Source organism: Cladophialophora psammophila (genome assembly GCF_000585535.1).
Source record: "Cladophialophora psammophila CBS 110553 chromosome Unknown aczJe-supercont1.5, whole genome shotgun sequence".
Taxonomy (NCBI): Eukaryota; Fungi; Ascomycota; class Eurotiomycetes; order Chaetothyriales; family Herpotrichiellaceae; genus Cladophialophora; species Cladophialophora psammophila.
In genome coordinates this window covers 1,856,180-1,870,155 of record NW_006912926.1, presented here as the reverse complement: position 1 = coordinate 1,870,155, position 13,976 = coordinate 1,856,180, and the positions used below count along the sequence as shown (strand labels likewise).

At 45.1% G+C, this 13,976-nt stretch overlaps 4 protein-coding genes across 4 annotated transcripts; 2 read left to right on the top strand and 2 right to left on the bottom strand.

Annotated features, from left to right (window-relative positions):
• Positions 1 to 3,426: 3,426 nt before the first annotated feature.
• On the top strand, positions 3,427 to 4,979 carry A1O5_04325 (uncharacterized protein; the record flags this gene model as incomplete). Its single annotated transcript, XM_007744932.1, has 3 exons — positions 3,427 to 4,353; positions 4,401 to 4,572; positions 4,624 to 4,979. The coding sequence occupies 3 exons, from the start codon at positions 3,427 to 3,429 to the stop codon at positions 4,977 to 4,979; spliced, it is 1,455 nt and encodes a 484-aa protein (XP_007743122.1).
• A 1,527-nt stretch (positions 4,980 to 6,506) lies between these two features.
• On the top strand, positions 6,507 to 8,060 carry A1O5_04324 (uncharacterized protein; the record flags this gene model as incomplete). Its single annotated transcript, XM_007744931.1, has 1 exon — positions 6,507 to 8,060. The coding sequence occupies one exon, from the start codon at positions 6,507 to 6,509 to the stop codon at positions 8,058 to 8,060; it is 1,554 nt and encodes a 517-aa protein (XP_007743121.1).
• Positions 8,061 to 9,788: 1,728 nt separating this feature from the next.
• Positions 9,789 to 12,744, bottom strand: A1O5_04323 (uncharacterized protein; the record flags this gene model as incomplete). Its single annotated transcript, XM_007744930.1, has 7 exons — positions 9,789 to 10,156; positions 10,209 to 11,122; positions 11,173 to 11,281; positions 11,335 to 11,592; positions 11,642 to 11,799; positions 11,849 to 12,204; positions 12,256 to 12,744. 7 exons carry the CDS (start codon positions 12,742 to 12,744, stop codon positions 9,789 to 9,791), a joined length of 2,652 nt encoding a protein of 883 aa, XP_007743120.1.
• An 895-nt stretch (positions 12,745 to 13,639) lies between these two features.
• On the bottom strand, positions 13,640 to 13,960 carry A1O5_04322 (uncharacterized protein; the record flags this gene model as incomplete). The annotated part of the gene is made up of 1 exon (XM_007744929.1): positions 13,640 to 13,960. One exon carries the CDS (start codon positions 13,958 to 13,960, stop codon positions 13,640 to 13,642), a length of 321 nt encoding a protein of 106 aa, XP_007743119.1.
• Between the last annotated feature and the right edge of the window lie 16 nt (positions 13,961 to 13,976).

Below are 13,976 nucleotides of genomic sequence, written 5' to 3'. Positions count from 1 at the left end.
ATTAGAATACTAACTTCTTAGTTCTCTAATATTTCTCCGAGAAATATAGATCTAGCGTTAGATCTTATAGCTATATTTAACTTAAGTTATTAATTTCTTCTTTCTTCTTTAGTTCTAACTAGCTATACGCCATTCTTATTAATTTTTTAGCGTTGGCGTCTTCTAAGGGCGTATTTCTAGTGGTTTAGACGTCTCTAATTCTTTTACTATTTTAGTTTTTTAGCTAGTGAAGGTAATCTATTTTTCTATTCTTTAAATTAGATACTTTATATTTATACACCGCGCATCGCGCTATCGATTCTTTATAAACTCGCTATACTTTCACGGCGGTTATATTTAGCTTTTTCGATTAAAGGTAGTCGAGATACTATGTGTGTAGATAGAGAATTAGTCGTAGAGAATAAGTATAAACTATTCTATAGGGAAATAGCTTCTAGATACTAACATTTAGTAGAGTTTTTATAAGTCGAGGTACTTTAACTCTTCGTTCTCTATAGGTTCTAAGGACCGCTTAAACTCTTATCTTCGCTCTAGCTAGGATTCGATTCGTCGTTAGTCGTACTTATATTTCTTTCTCCGATATTTAGGCGATTACTGCGATCTCTCTTATATCGTCTTCCGTAAGAGCTCATAAGAGAGTTTCTTTCGCTAAAGTTATTTATACTTCTCTTATTAGTTCTTACGTTTATTAAGCTCTTACTTTAACTCTCTCTACTACTTCTTAGAAAATCTACTCGAGTTTCTCCTATGTAAGGGATTTCGGTTCTTCACTAAACTAAGCTTTTAGTTCTTCGTCTAGATCTAAATCGAAGTCGTATTACGAATTCGTTATATTATATTCTCTTAGTACTTCTAAGTCTACCTCGGTAATATAAATATTTAAAGTACTCGGGTCGCCTCTTTAGTGAGTATAGATAAAGTCTAGATAACTTCTCTTCTATAAGTACTTATCGTTTTAGTAAATTCTTATACTAAAAGTTATTTCGATCTCTAAAGAGGAGTTTTTTAGTTCGTATATTATATGGCTATACTCTAGCACTAAAGAAGTATAATAAGAATCTAAGTATAATCTTCTTACTTAGTATTTCGTCCGAATATATATACGCGTAGATATAATTATTATTAATATCGCTTTTCTACTATCGATACTTTCTTCGATCGTCACTATTTTACCTTCTACTATATTAGCTTCGGGGTGATCGTCGCCGTTTCCTTAATCTTAGGTTTCTTTTCGGCGGCCGTAATCTATTTTCTTTTACTCTTATAGTCTTTTATATAATGATCTAGCTTATCGTAGCTATAGTAGACGAATTCTTTTTTTCTCTTAAGGTTCGGTCTCTCTCTACCTTTACTTCTAATATTACCGCGTCTTTTCTATACTTAGTCTAAATCTATAGACTATAGTCCGTAATAAGATTTACGTTTTTTTTAGATATTGACTCGCTGCGCTCTTATCGCATAGATTTTTCTAGTGATATAGAGATGCTCGTGCTAGCGATATTCTCTAATATCGTTATCTTCTTTAATAGCCGTAGCTATTTATTTTTCTAGTAACTTTTCTTCTAAATATCGAAGTTTCCACTTAATTTTTAGCTTTAATTCTTCTCGAAAGATAGAAATAGTAATATTATCTTATTAGTCGAGCTTCGTATTTAGCGTTCTAAACTTAGTTATATATTTCTAAATAGACTTTATTTATTAAAGACTTACTATTTTCTTTTAAGCTTTCTTCTCTTTATTCTTCGCCCTAAATACTAATTTTACTATTTTCTTAAACTCTATAAACGTAGCGAAGAGACTAATAGTTTCGTCTTCTCTATTATTCGCCTCGTTCTTAATATAATCTTTAACGAAGAATCTAAGCTAAGCCTCGGTATTACCTTTAAAGTAACTTTCTATAAAGAGTATTTTCTATAAGTCGTTCTAAAAGTTAGTGAGATTCATTAGGATGTATAAGTCTATATAATGAATAAAGAATATAAGTTTAGATTCTACGCTATTAAAGAGCTTAGGTGGGTTACTAATCTTTTCCTTAGTTACTAGTGCGGGTACGGTAGTAGTTATTACCGTTCTTAAGATACTTAGTATTAATCTCGGGGTACTAGTAGTAGTAGATATAGTATCGTTAAGAGATAGTCGTGCTATACGTCGTACTAGTTCGTTAATAGGCGAGATGAGTCGGTTCGGTGTTCCTTAACTGCTTATAGGGGTCGTTCTTTATAATAAGAGTAATAGCTAAAGTATTAGAGATTCTACTAAGGCCTAACTAGGTTAGGGTTTCTAGTAATAATCTAAATAGTATGAACTAGTTAGGAAGAATATAAGGTACGAATAGTCGCTTATCACTAAGAACTGTATAGTCTAATAAATAATATAAGTTGGCTACGAAGAGAGTGTAAACTATCTAGGGGTAATGAGGGTGTATATATAATGCCTATGCTCTGTGCGCTCTGTGCGCTCTGTACGCTCTGCTGGCAGAGCTCACAGGGCCAACAGAGCCAGCAGGGTATATTACGTGACTCAGTCTTGTTCTCTCGCGGACCCTTCTACGTGGCCAATGAATGTGGTGAGCCGCCTCCGTGCAGCCCACGACCGGTCCCTTCTAAGGCTGTGTCTAACAGCGATATTCCACAACTATAAAGAGAACTATTGAAACTATGGAAACTATCTCGTATATAGACCTAGGAGATTCGTAGTGCTCTGTAGTGATCTATTCCCCTTGGCCAGATCACTTCAGATCTTATGCCGTGCTCTATGGTGCTTTATCTTCCTTAGTAGGAGCACTATAGATCACCTTACCTAGTCCACTTGTCCTCGCTAGACCTTCCCTACGAGCTCCCTTTAGCCCCTTAAAAGGTCTATTTCGTAACACTCATATACCCAATGAGTGTGGTGAGTCGTACATATACGACTCGTAGCTGGCTGCTCTTAAGGCTATATCTAACACTATTATAACTTACGGCCCTAGACTAAAGTAACTTTAGAAAGTTCCCTTATTCTTCTAATTATTTCGCTCTCTTACCCCTTCTCTTCGTTTGGCCTTCTCTGGCATTTTCTCCACATTACCCCACACCTTCTAGGTTAATATCGCACTAAATATCTAGGCGCAGCCTTGGCCACAATTTGAGGCTCGGCATACTCTAGCAGAGCGCAAAGCGATTGATAAAAGCCAATAGGCAGTAGGAGAAACCCCAGAAAGTCTTGTTAGCTAAGTATTGGGGAACCGACTCTGCCTCGCCGCCAAGGCACGGCAGATGATTATTTATTATTCATGCCGTCGAGATAGCTAAATTCCCGAAAGGGTAGGCAGCGCTCCCCACATACAGTAGTAATAAAGAAGACGCGGCGCCGGTTGGTTTAAGTTCGAAATGAGAGTAGAAATTCCATTTACGATCTTTGCCTGACCTGAGGCACGCTACCGATACCATGGATCCCATCGACGTCGAAGGAAATGTCAACGTCCTTAGTAAAGACGAAGTTCTCGCCATGCATGCTGAGCAGATCATCGAAGACGAGAGGAAGCACGAGGAGCCAACCTTGCCCAAGTCACAGGTCCGTCGATTCATGTGGCAGGTCGACCTTCACGTCTTGCCTATGCTTGGACTTATCTACGCTGTTTCAATCATTGATCGAATCAATATCGGCAGTGCTAAAGTCCTCGGAATGCAACAAGATTTGAACCTGGGGACGCAAAGATATTCGATCATCCTCATGCTGTTCTTTCCAGGATATGCTCTGTCTGATGTTCCCTCTAACTGGATTCTCACAAAAGTCGAACCACGCTGGTGGCTTCCCTTTTTGACTTTTTCTTGGGGAGCAGTGCTTTGTGGAATGGGATTCCTCCATAGCTGGGGTGCGATGGCATTTCTGCGTTTCCTCCTGGGCACGTTTGAGGGAGGCGTGCTTCCGGGTATCACCTTCACAATTGCCTGCTGGTACACTAGGCGAGAGTTGCACAAGAGGATAGCATTTGCTTACGCTGTTGGCGTCGTCGCCTCCGCATTAGCTGGCATTCTATCCTATGGACTTGGTTCCATGAGTGGAGCTCGCAATATGAATGGCTGGCGGTGGATCTTTTCTATCGAAGGTGGTGCGTCAATGGCAATCGGCCTGATCGCACCTTTTTTCGTTCCAAAGTTCCCGGATCACACGAAATGGATCAAGCCCGATGAACGAGTGTATTTGTACAACAAGCTCGACAGGGATCGTGGAGAGTACAAAACAGCCAAAGTTGTGTGGTCAGCTTTTGTCGAAACGGCAAAAGACTGGACATTGTGGGCACAAGGCACAATCTATTGTTTCAATGTCGGGACAGCGAATGCTACCGCCTTCTTCACGCCAACAATCATCAAGGTACATGAATTTCTCTTTTGAAGTGTCTTGTTGCTAACTCCCCCTAGGGATTAGGGTACTCTGGTTTAGAAGCCAGTCTTCGATCCGGCTATCCCTTCTTTGCAGCTCTTGGGCTTTTGGGAATTACTTCTTACCTATCGGATAAGTATCAAAAGAGAGCATCCATCTGCATTTTCAATTCCATCGTTATGATCGTTGGCTTTTCAAGTATGTCTTCTCGTCCATGTGTCTCTCTTTTGCTAATTTCTCCTAATGTAGTTATGCGGGAAGGCTTTTCCAATGACGTTCGATACTTGGGTATCTTTCTCGCAACAATGGGCGTTCATTCAAATACTCCTGCACTCCTTGCTTTCAACCAGTCCAACACGATCGGATCAGCTGCAAGAGCAGTATCTTCTGGGATCTTGATCGCTTGTGGTGCAATCGGAGGTATCATTGGGAGTCTTATCTTCAGAGGTCAAGATGCTCCTTCATACGGTCCTGGAATCTACACAACCATCGGTCTAACGGCGTACATGGTCATCGCATTGACGTTTATGGTGTACATCTATTGGAAACGTAACATTGCCGCCGATCGGGGCGGCGTTGAGATCGGAGGTATTCCAGGCTTCAGATATGCACTTTGATTGGGCTTACCATCAGACGACAGAAAATCAGGTGCTCTTTCCGCTTACAGAACTGCAATTAAATCGCCGAAGAGTTTATGTGGGGCTCCGAAGATGACTATAGTTGTGTGTTCCTGGAGCCCATGGTGCAATAAGTGCTAGAAGGACAGGATCTTCTTTGACATCGCAACTATCAATTTGAATCTTTTCTCGCCATGATAGATTTTTGTGACTCTGTGGTTCATATAATCCTCTACATTACTCGCTGCATTGTTGTGAGTCTGAATTGACGGTCCTCTAAGACGCCATGGCTGTCGAGCTCAGAGATTGGACTAAAATCTATAATAACTCTTCTATGCTTCGGGTAGAGTTAAAACTTGCCTAAAGCTTCACAAAAGACACAGAAACATAACTAGGATGATTTTTTCCAATGTGCACTGCATGTCGTTCCATGCTACCGGTATTGAAAGCGCCTCACAATGGTTCAAACTCAGTCAATGTCATTTGATGTTCAGCAACTTTGAAAATTAAACTCCCTGCACTTTCAACCGCAATGCCGCAAGGCAAGACGCCCATGTTCAATTTCACTAACTCGCCTGCAGATATCTCTCTGTGGATCGGCTAATGAGGCTAATGCGGGCTGCTTAGCTTTCGAGTCTGATGGGCGGAAAACGCTGCCTTAAACGGTTGCACCGTTGTGAAGAGAGGCCTCGATGTTCTTTCAAAAACTGTAATGGCCGTGGATGTACAGTAAGCAGGACTCTTCAGAGCCTAGCAGGCATGGTTTCGAATACGGACTTACGACTATCAAAATGAGCAGAGGGCGAGTGGTGAATACAACGGTTTTTGCACCACCTTGATCCCGCTTACAAAAAAAACTATTCGCGCCATTTTAGATTATTCGCAGTTCAAGATCATTTAGGAACACCGAGCTTAAATCAGCGCCCTGTTTTCTATCGGGCTATAGATTACCTCGACGTGACTCTTCACAGCGCTGAGATAGAGAAGCAATAGATCATTCCTACGAGCAGGGTTTGTTTTCCTTTGTTTGGCACGTCCTCGCCATCGGCACCATCAGCTGGATCAATGGAATTACTAAGCACTCCGTGGGGAAGCGAGGAGAAAAGGCTAGTGAGGCCTAGTGGCTTAGTGCTAATGCAGTTGTATGGATTCATTAATGTCCCACCGGTGCCATGGGTCTCCTTGTCCCAGAGCTTAACATTAACCCCACAGATCAGGGGTTTGATGTCGTTGGACATGTGGGGCGCCTTGCTATCTGAAAACTGCCCAGAAGCTGTAAACATTATGCCGCGCCTCAAGCTGGTGGGCCCATTGCTGCCCACAAATTGTTAATGGCATGCATCTTATTTATATATCTGCGCGGTATCAGGCCGCACAGTTGACAAAGCAAACTCCTTTTTCAGGCGGGACGACCACTGCTTCAATTCCTGGAAGTTTGGCGAGATGCACACAAAAACTTACTAACATCCATAGCCTGTTACTAACATTTATCCTTCAAGACGGATATATCTCCACGTAGCTACAGGCATGAAGCTTTTCCATCTCACTATCGCCTCTGTCTTGCCTTTTCTTGTTGTCATATGGCTGGTTCATTCTCTAATACATCGCAAGAAAAGGAACCTTCCGCCTGGTCCGCCACGGCTGCCAATAATCGGCAACCTACATCAAGCACCGCCTCTCGACCCATGGCGAGTATATCAGGGATGGACCAAGCAGTATGGGCCCATCTTCAGCCTCCAATATGGTTTAAGCACGGTGATCATGCTGGGGACTCATAAAGCAGCTCACGATCTCCTCGATAAGCGAAGCAACATCTACAGCTCCCGTCCTCGTGTTGTCATGGGTGACGAGTGCGTTAGTAAAGGCTACAGAACTTTGCTTATGCCCTATGGCCAGAGATGGCGCAGCCATCAAAGGCTTCAAGGCGCATTCCTCAATGTCCGCATCTCACAAAGTTACCGTCATCTCCAAGAGCTCGAGAGTCTCCAACTCATTTATGAACTGCTGGATCCAGAAGCAGACTTCTCCGATCGCTATCACCGCTACTCCTCGAGCTTGATATTTTCATTGGCATATGGGCGCCGTATGACTATAGGCGACGAACCAGAAGTAAAAGGAATTGACCAAGTAATGGAGAATTTCCTGTACGCGGCAAGGGTCGGGACATGGCTAGTGGACGCGGTTCCTGCGCTCAACTACCTCCCTTCCTTTCTTGCCCCATGGAAACGTCTCGCTGACAGACTGCACGAATTCGAATCCAAGTTATATGTGGACAATTTAATCCAAGGGAAAGCATCAAATTGCTGGAACTGGTCTAAGCAGGCACAAGAGATGAAGGAAGCTCAAGCTATGTCACAGAAAGAACTCGCTTATGATGTTGGTATTCTATACGAAGCGGGTAGCGATACAACAACGATGGCTCTAGAGGTCTTCACGCTTGCGATGCTCCTATACCCAGAAGTCATGAGAAAGGGACAGGCCGAGCTTGATTCCGTACTCGGATCTACTCACTTCCCGACTTTCGAAGACAAAGACAGTCTCCCCTATGTCGACGCAATCATCAAAGAGACCCTTCGATGGCGACCGGTATCTGCCGGCGGTATACCCCACGCTGTGATTCAGGATGACAAATTTATGGGTTACGACATACCCGCAGGAGCTACGGTGATCGGGAATCACTGGGCCATTCACCTAGATGAGAATGTCTACAAGGACGCTTACGCCTTTAACCCTGATAGATGGATCAAAGATCCCACCCTGCCCCTGGCGGCCTTTGGGTTCGGAAGAAGAATTTGTACTGGCCAACATATTGCGAAGAACAGTCTATTCATTAACATCGCAAGGATCTTGTGGACGTTTGATATAGGTTACAAGGACAAAGTTGTCGAAGGAAAGCGACAGAGGCGCGAGGTGGATCCATTCGCCTTTACCCAAGGATTCAATTCCCGACCTGTTAAGTTTGAAGCACGCTTTATCCCGCGCGAAGGTAGAGGAAGCAAGGTCAGGACAATTTGGGAAAGCGCAGAGAAGGACCTGGGTTCCGTCATGGAGAAAGTACGAGTCGAAAACCCGAAGTCGTGAGTCGTGATCACCGTGAAGTCTTGATGGGAACGGAGGAGATGATCAAGGGTGTTGCTGCAGACACAGACAGAGCGTGTGCCAGAAGCATGGATATTGCTCGTACGTTCAACTTATTCAACCTATACTTCCTTTATCACTTTTCCAGTACTTCCAATTTTTGTGGCTGGAGTTTTCTCCAATCCTTGGCTGAGGGCTTCAACAATACTTATGGAAGTGGCCTTTTCTGGAGGTTCTCCTCGAGTTGCCTGATATTACTCGCTTCAATAATCACGGCATCGCCTTTTTTGCCGCTGAGCATCGAGTGATGCACAATCCGTTGAAGTGCACATTCAGACTCCACTAGATCGGAGTCCTTCATTGCTGCTCGAAGTATGTCCAATGCGTCAAACATCCCATCATTCTAATACCTATTGCTGTAGCCCTTACCTTTGAAAGTGCTTGGGCTGGAGCTAAACCTTTTTCAATCTCTGCGTTTTCATTATTGCCATGGCATCGATTCGTCAAATATCCACTGGCTAAAGGATTATACTCTTTAAAACTGGATTTCGTAACATCGCAGACAAGAAAATAATTCCTGCCACACGCTACGATGGATTGCTTTAAACCCTCCTTGACACACCGTAGACTGTATGCAGCCAAACATATGTAGTCGCTGATGGCAAATTTGTTGAAAGGACCCCCTAGTTCAGTTTGCCAACTTCTTACAAGGTCGTTTCATAGGGCGTGGTCCGATCAGGGCAATGGAGGTACCAAAGATCAATCGTTTCAGCCTTGAGCGTTTTGAGTGACTTCAACAGATTCTGAGTCAAGCTTACTGTTCCATGAGTCAATCTTTTCACTTCTCGAGACGCTAGATGCTGCAACAGCGGCTTTTAGATAGAACCTAGCGCCCATGACGAGGCCTCGATCTGTTCAGTCAAGCGAACCTAGGCAATCCTCCGGTAGACCAATACCGTAGAATTCAACTGTGTCAAACTTCGTTGTGGCCATGAGATTTGAAGAGATCAACCATATAATTGGCGACATATAAGTCATGGGCACGAGCTTTGTCAACTCCTTCACGTCCGAGGGTCATGCTACCTGAGCACAATTATCAATATCTTGTAATTGGTTTATAGCAGACTAGACAAACTGAACACTATCTTGAGGGATTGTTCCCGAGTCTTGATAGCATTGAAGAAATTCAGGAGAGAGCGACCACATCCGCAGCAATTAAAAAAAACGTCAACCCCTGGGTTCAGTCCCAGGAATATGCAACTACGGGATGGCACCTGGATATAAGTCTGAGTTCGATGATATGACAAGATATACGTGTAAGCAGCCGACGATTTTATTCTAAACTCCCTGTTCTGCAATGGCCCAATGCTTTGCTTTCTCTCGTATTTCATTTGCAGTTACTTCTTCTTGGTTCAACTGCATCAGGCTTTGACGGAGTAACCGGTTGATCTTGCCGAGATATTTGCTTCTCAAATCCTTCTCCTCATGCGTCTCAGGATTTGGGAGCAGCTGCAGACAAAGCCATGGCCTGATGCGAATGGCTACATAACCCTGTCCGGTTCCGAGATGACTCGCCACCAAGTCCCCACCGGAGAAGTTGTCGATATGGTTGGGAAAATCGAAATAATTTCGCCGATCCCATTCCATGAGATACAAGTCGCAGGATTGTTCAATTAAGCCTTGCCCTTCCCAGCAGCATGGCGAACCCAAATCTCCTGCAATTCATCGAGCTTATGGCGACCGTGGGTCACCTTGCGGGATGTTGTCTTCCTGAGTTGATGGTTGATCGTCGGCCACAATTGGTAGCAGCGGTAACGATGGTCGTGTTTGCGTCGAAATGCGACTTGGTGTTCTGGTTACTACCGGTGGAGTGTGCCCATCTCTAGAACTAGTAGTGGCAGGTCCGGTGCGCCGTCGACAGAGCCGATCAAATTCTTCCACAACTTCGTCGGTACTAATGTCCATGCCGATCGCGCGGATAAAATATTTGTCCTGCACTCGCTGGGCGGATGCCACAGACTTTTTTGTCTTCGAATGAACTGCCGCATAGATTGACTTATAGATCCCTTGACCAGTGTAGCCGATGAGCCCCATGCATGCTTCAGCAAACCATAAGTCAGGCGATCATCAATATGAGGGAAGCGAACATACCTGCTGTTGGTTTTGTCGCGGTCTGCAATGCCCCTTTACCGATCCCTTTGCCAAACCCAATTATCCCTTCTTTGGCGATACCTTTAGCTGGCTGCACCACAAGATCTGTAAGTCCCTCAGCCATTTGGTGGACGAAGGTTGATCCAGCAACTGCGAGACCACTCTTCCAGTCGGTCACAGCGGCATGATCGGGCACTTCCTGACCGTAGAGTTTTGGCGTATTCCGCAAGCCTTCGGCAACTGCGACTGGGATGTCGACCAAGGATCCCTTTATCACAATTCCCGTAATGTGAGAAATACTCATAGCAGAGGCCCCCACCATCTTTGCAATTTCTTTGCTTGGGCCTTCCATGGGATGGTTTTCGTTACCAGACGCTGTTTGATGAGATGAGGCACGACTCAAGGCACGCTCTTTATCTTTCTGCTTGCGAAGCGCTCGCGGGTTTCTCCAAAACCCGCTCAGAGCGGCCAGGATGTCATACGACATCTCCATCGAGACAGCGAGAGAGCTAGTAAGAAAGTCCCATCTGCGGTTCTCGATGATGAATGGTTTTGATCTGTACAGCCGAAGGTCTTCCGCTTTAATCCTCCGCGCTTGAATCAAAATTTCAGCTGCAGCCCCAGAAATTTTGAGAAAAGTCTTCGATCTTCTGTACACCCAAGTGGCAGGTAATCCCTTGATCAAATCACAACCCATATCGTCGACTGGTAAATGCCGATGGAATGAATGAACTGCAGCCTTGACTCCCAGTTCTGTCGTCATCTTTTCAGCCACAGCCTTTGCAGCTTGTTGAGCCTCTTCGCGTAAGCAATACCGGATTGAGCTGCTAAGATTCTTGCTACTTAGTTTCTTATGAGGGATCGGAGGTGGTCCAGCTCGGGAAGCGGCAACCACGTTACCCCAGAACGGCTGGCTATAGTAGATCAGCAATGAGCGGAACTTAGATTGGAGAAAGAACATTACTCTCCGAAAAATGGCACAATAACAGTTGGTCGGCCGTTTATGAGCCCACAAGCCGTAGTTCCAGCTCCGCCATGGTGAACTACCAAAGAGACTTGTTGAAACAGCCACTCTGCATAATTCAGCAAACGCTATCGCAGAATATGTGATCGAGATATCACTTACCGTGAGGACATTCCTCGAGAAAAAAGACATTTTCACCAACATCCTCGCTTTCCAGGTTGCTCCAGCCTTTCGAGATAATGGCTCGAACACCACATTCATTTACTGCATCGAGCAATATCTGAAGGAGCTTCTCGGGATCTTCTATCACGATACTGCCAAAGCCAATGTAGACAGGGGTCGGTCCCGATTTCAGAAATGTGTCGAGATCAACTGGTGCCGTGTACAGTGCTGGATCTCGACGTATAAAACCGCAGACATCTGTTTCATCTGATTAGGAAAGATTATGCTGAGGCCAAACAGTACTGACCAATATGTTTGCCCCAGTCTTTGGGTTTGGGGACTAGTGCAGGAGACCAGCAGTAAGTGTGAGGAACCTGAAGAGTCTCCATCAGGAAAGGAGCTTCAGACATCGGTACAGCTTCCAGATCGATTGATTTCCTCCAATTTTGAACAATGTCGCCAATTCTCGAAGGGCAGTCAGCAGTGTAACTCGGAAAAGTTGAACCTGACATACCCATTCCAGGTCAACAACTGGACCATGCCGTATGAAATGTAATTTGCTAACTTTGGATCAGTACTGCCATTCCTGATATTCGCTAGAGGATGGGGGAACGCTCGAGTCGGGCTCCATGGCATGGTGAACATGATGTGAACGGGGACTCCAAGTGCTTGAGCACAATGAATGTGGGCAAAGGATGGAGGATTAGCGATTATGGCATTAGCAACGAATGGATCTCCGCTTTCCGAGGGTAAAATGCATGAAGCCCAGCATCCGTCAAGTATCTCCCGGATCATCTTTCTGTTTTTGCTCACTTCTCCTTCTCGTAGAGCTCTCATGCGAGGAAGCAATCCTGGATTCCTGACCATGTACTAGATGATCATTTAGCATGGGTTGCAGTCATCGGGAAGACAACAAGGTACCGCCATCAGTTCCGCTGGATCGCCTCCGATGGAATAAAACTCCAATCCTGCATTCTCAACAAACTGTCTGAAGACATTGTGAGTCGCCAGGCGAACTCTATGTCCATAACGCTGCAACTCTTGTCCAAGAGCAACAAACGGCTGAACATCCCCGCGGCTACCAACGATCTGAATCACAATGTTCAGAGGCAGTCTCCACGCCTCTAGATCCGAAATGGTTGAGTATGCTGGGGGAGGTTCGATAACATCTTCTTCATCCTCGGAGGCCTCAATAAGTTTCGCAAAAACCTGGGCGAGCTTTGAGTCGAGGTTAAGAGAGACACGACCGTCGTCGAGAACGCTCGTGGTATCATCTAGTAGGGCATCAGGGAGCGGTGACTCGGGTTCGTCAAAAACAGGAACATTGTCTGTTTGAACAACAATGTTTGAAGGCTGTGACAATTGAGGCAAAGCCGCAGATTGGTGTGACAACTCTTTTTTCTTGCCCATAGCGGGGAAATTCTGGTTTGGAGTCGAGCCAGGAGCAGCGCATTCTTGGAATTATTCTCTGACGATAGCTCTCAGCGTATTGAGGCGGACAGGAAGGGCTGTGCTAAGTGCTTCTGCCATGTTTCTCCTTGGATTTCAGGCGACAGTAATTCATTCCGCTTGTGGAGAAGCCTTTTGGCCAGCTAGTGCGTCTTTGGGCAGTACGGCCCAAGTACGGCGAAAGCGCGCATTCGGAAGAGGAAAAGCCACACCTTCAGCCCCCAAAACCTATCTGGGGACAACGCGGAAACGCACGGATATCGAATCAAGGGACCCCCAAAAGCAGTTGAGTGCGCAAGCGGAAAGAAATCATCTAAATCATCTAGAACATCAAATTGAGCCAGGGATGTCATTACTCAATATCCGAAAGTCAATAGCGTGATTTGTGTCTCAATTAGTGCTTCTGCCTGAACACAGCCCAATTTGTCAACCGTTGCAAAGAGATCGGAGCTCACCTTTTCAAAACCAGTTCGGCAAAACTCCGACAGGCATCAACCACCAGCTTTTTCGTCCCGGCTTCTTACTTCGCAGGACTCTTGTCAGGCGTCCGTCAGTTCCCCCATGGTTTTGGCTGACTGGTCGTGACCATAACAATAACTCGGTTTCCGTGACGGACGTTCAAGCGTCAATCGAACCTGGCAGAAGCTCTATCTCGGGTGCTGCATATCATGGTTAGGCGAACAAGTACACGGGCCGGTCGTGAGAGTGCATTGTTTGATCAAGTTTGGAGTGAATATCGAGCAATGGGTTTCCGTGTCACTGAGGGCTTAACTTCGTACTCCGTACAAAATGCATTTGTGTCGACATGTTTATTTCGCGGGCCAGCGAAATATGGTCGGTCATCCATGATTTTCGCTCATCCAATGAGATCCCATTTGTTTCCAGAAATATCAAGGAAGACAGCAACACGCCCAGCGAACTGCTTTCCCACCATGATTGTTTGCTCAAGGCCATCTGCTTGAGCCAGAAGGATACCAGTACTTCCAAACCGAGCGAGCGGTGGATGAACGACAACCCAGCGCTTTGGTTTGCCCGCGGTTGTCAGACTAGGTGAATCCTCAGCCAGAATGAATCCGAGCTTTTGTATGAAGAATGCGAGCACTTCGTCATAGGAATGCACTAGAATGGAGACAAGCGTAATTCCAGCCTCGGCTGGGGATGCAGGTGGTGCCGCCATGGAGAAGAGTTGTTGA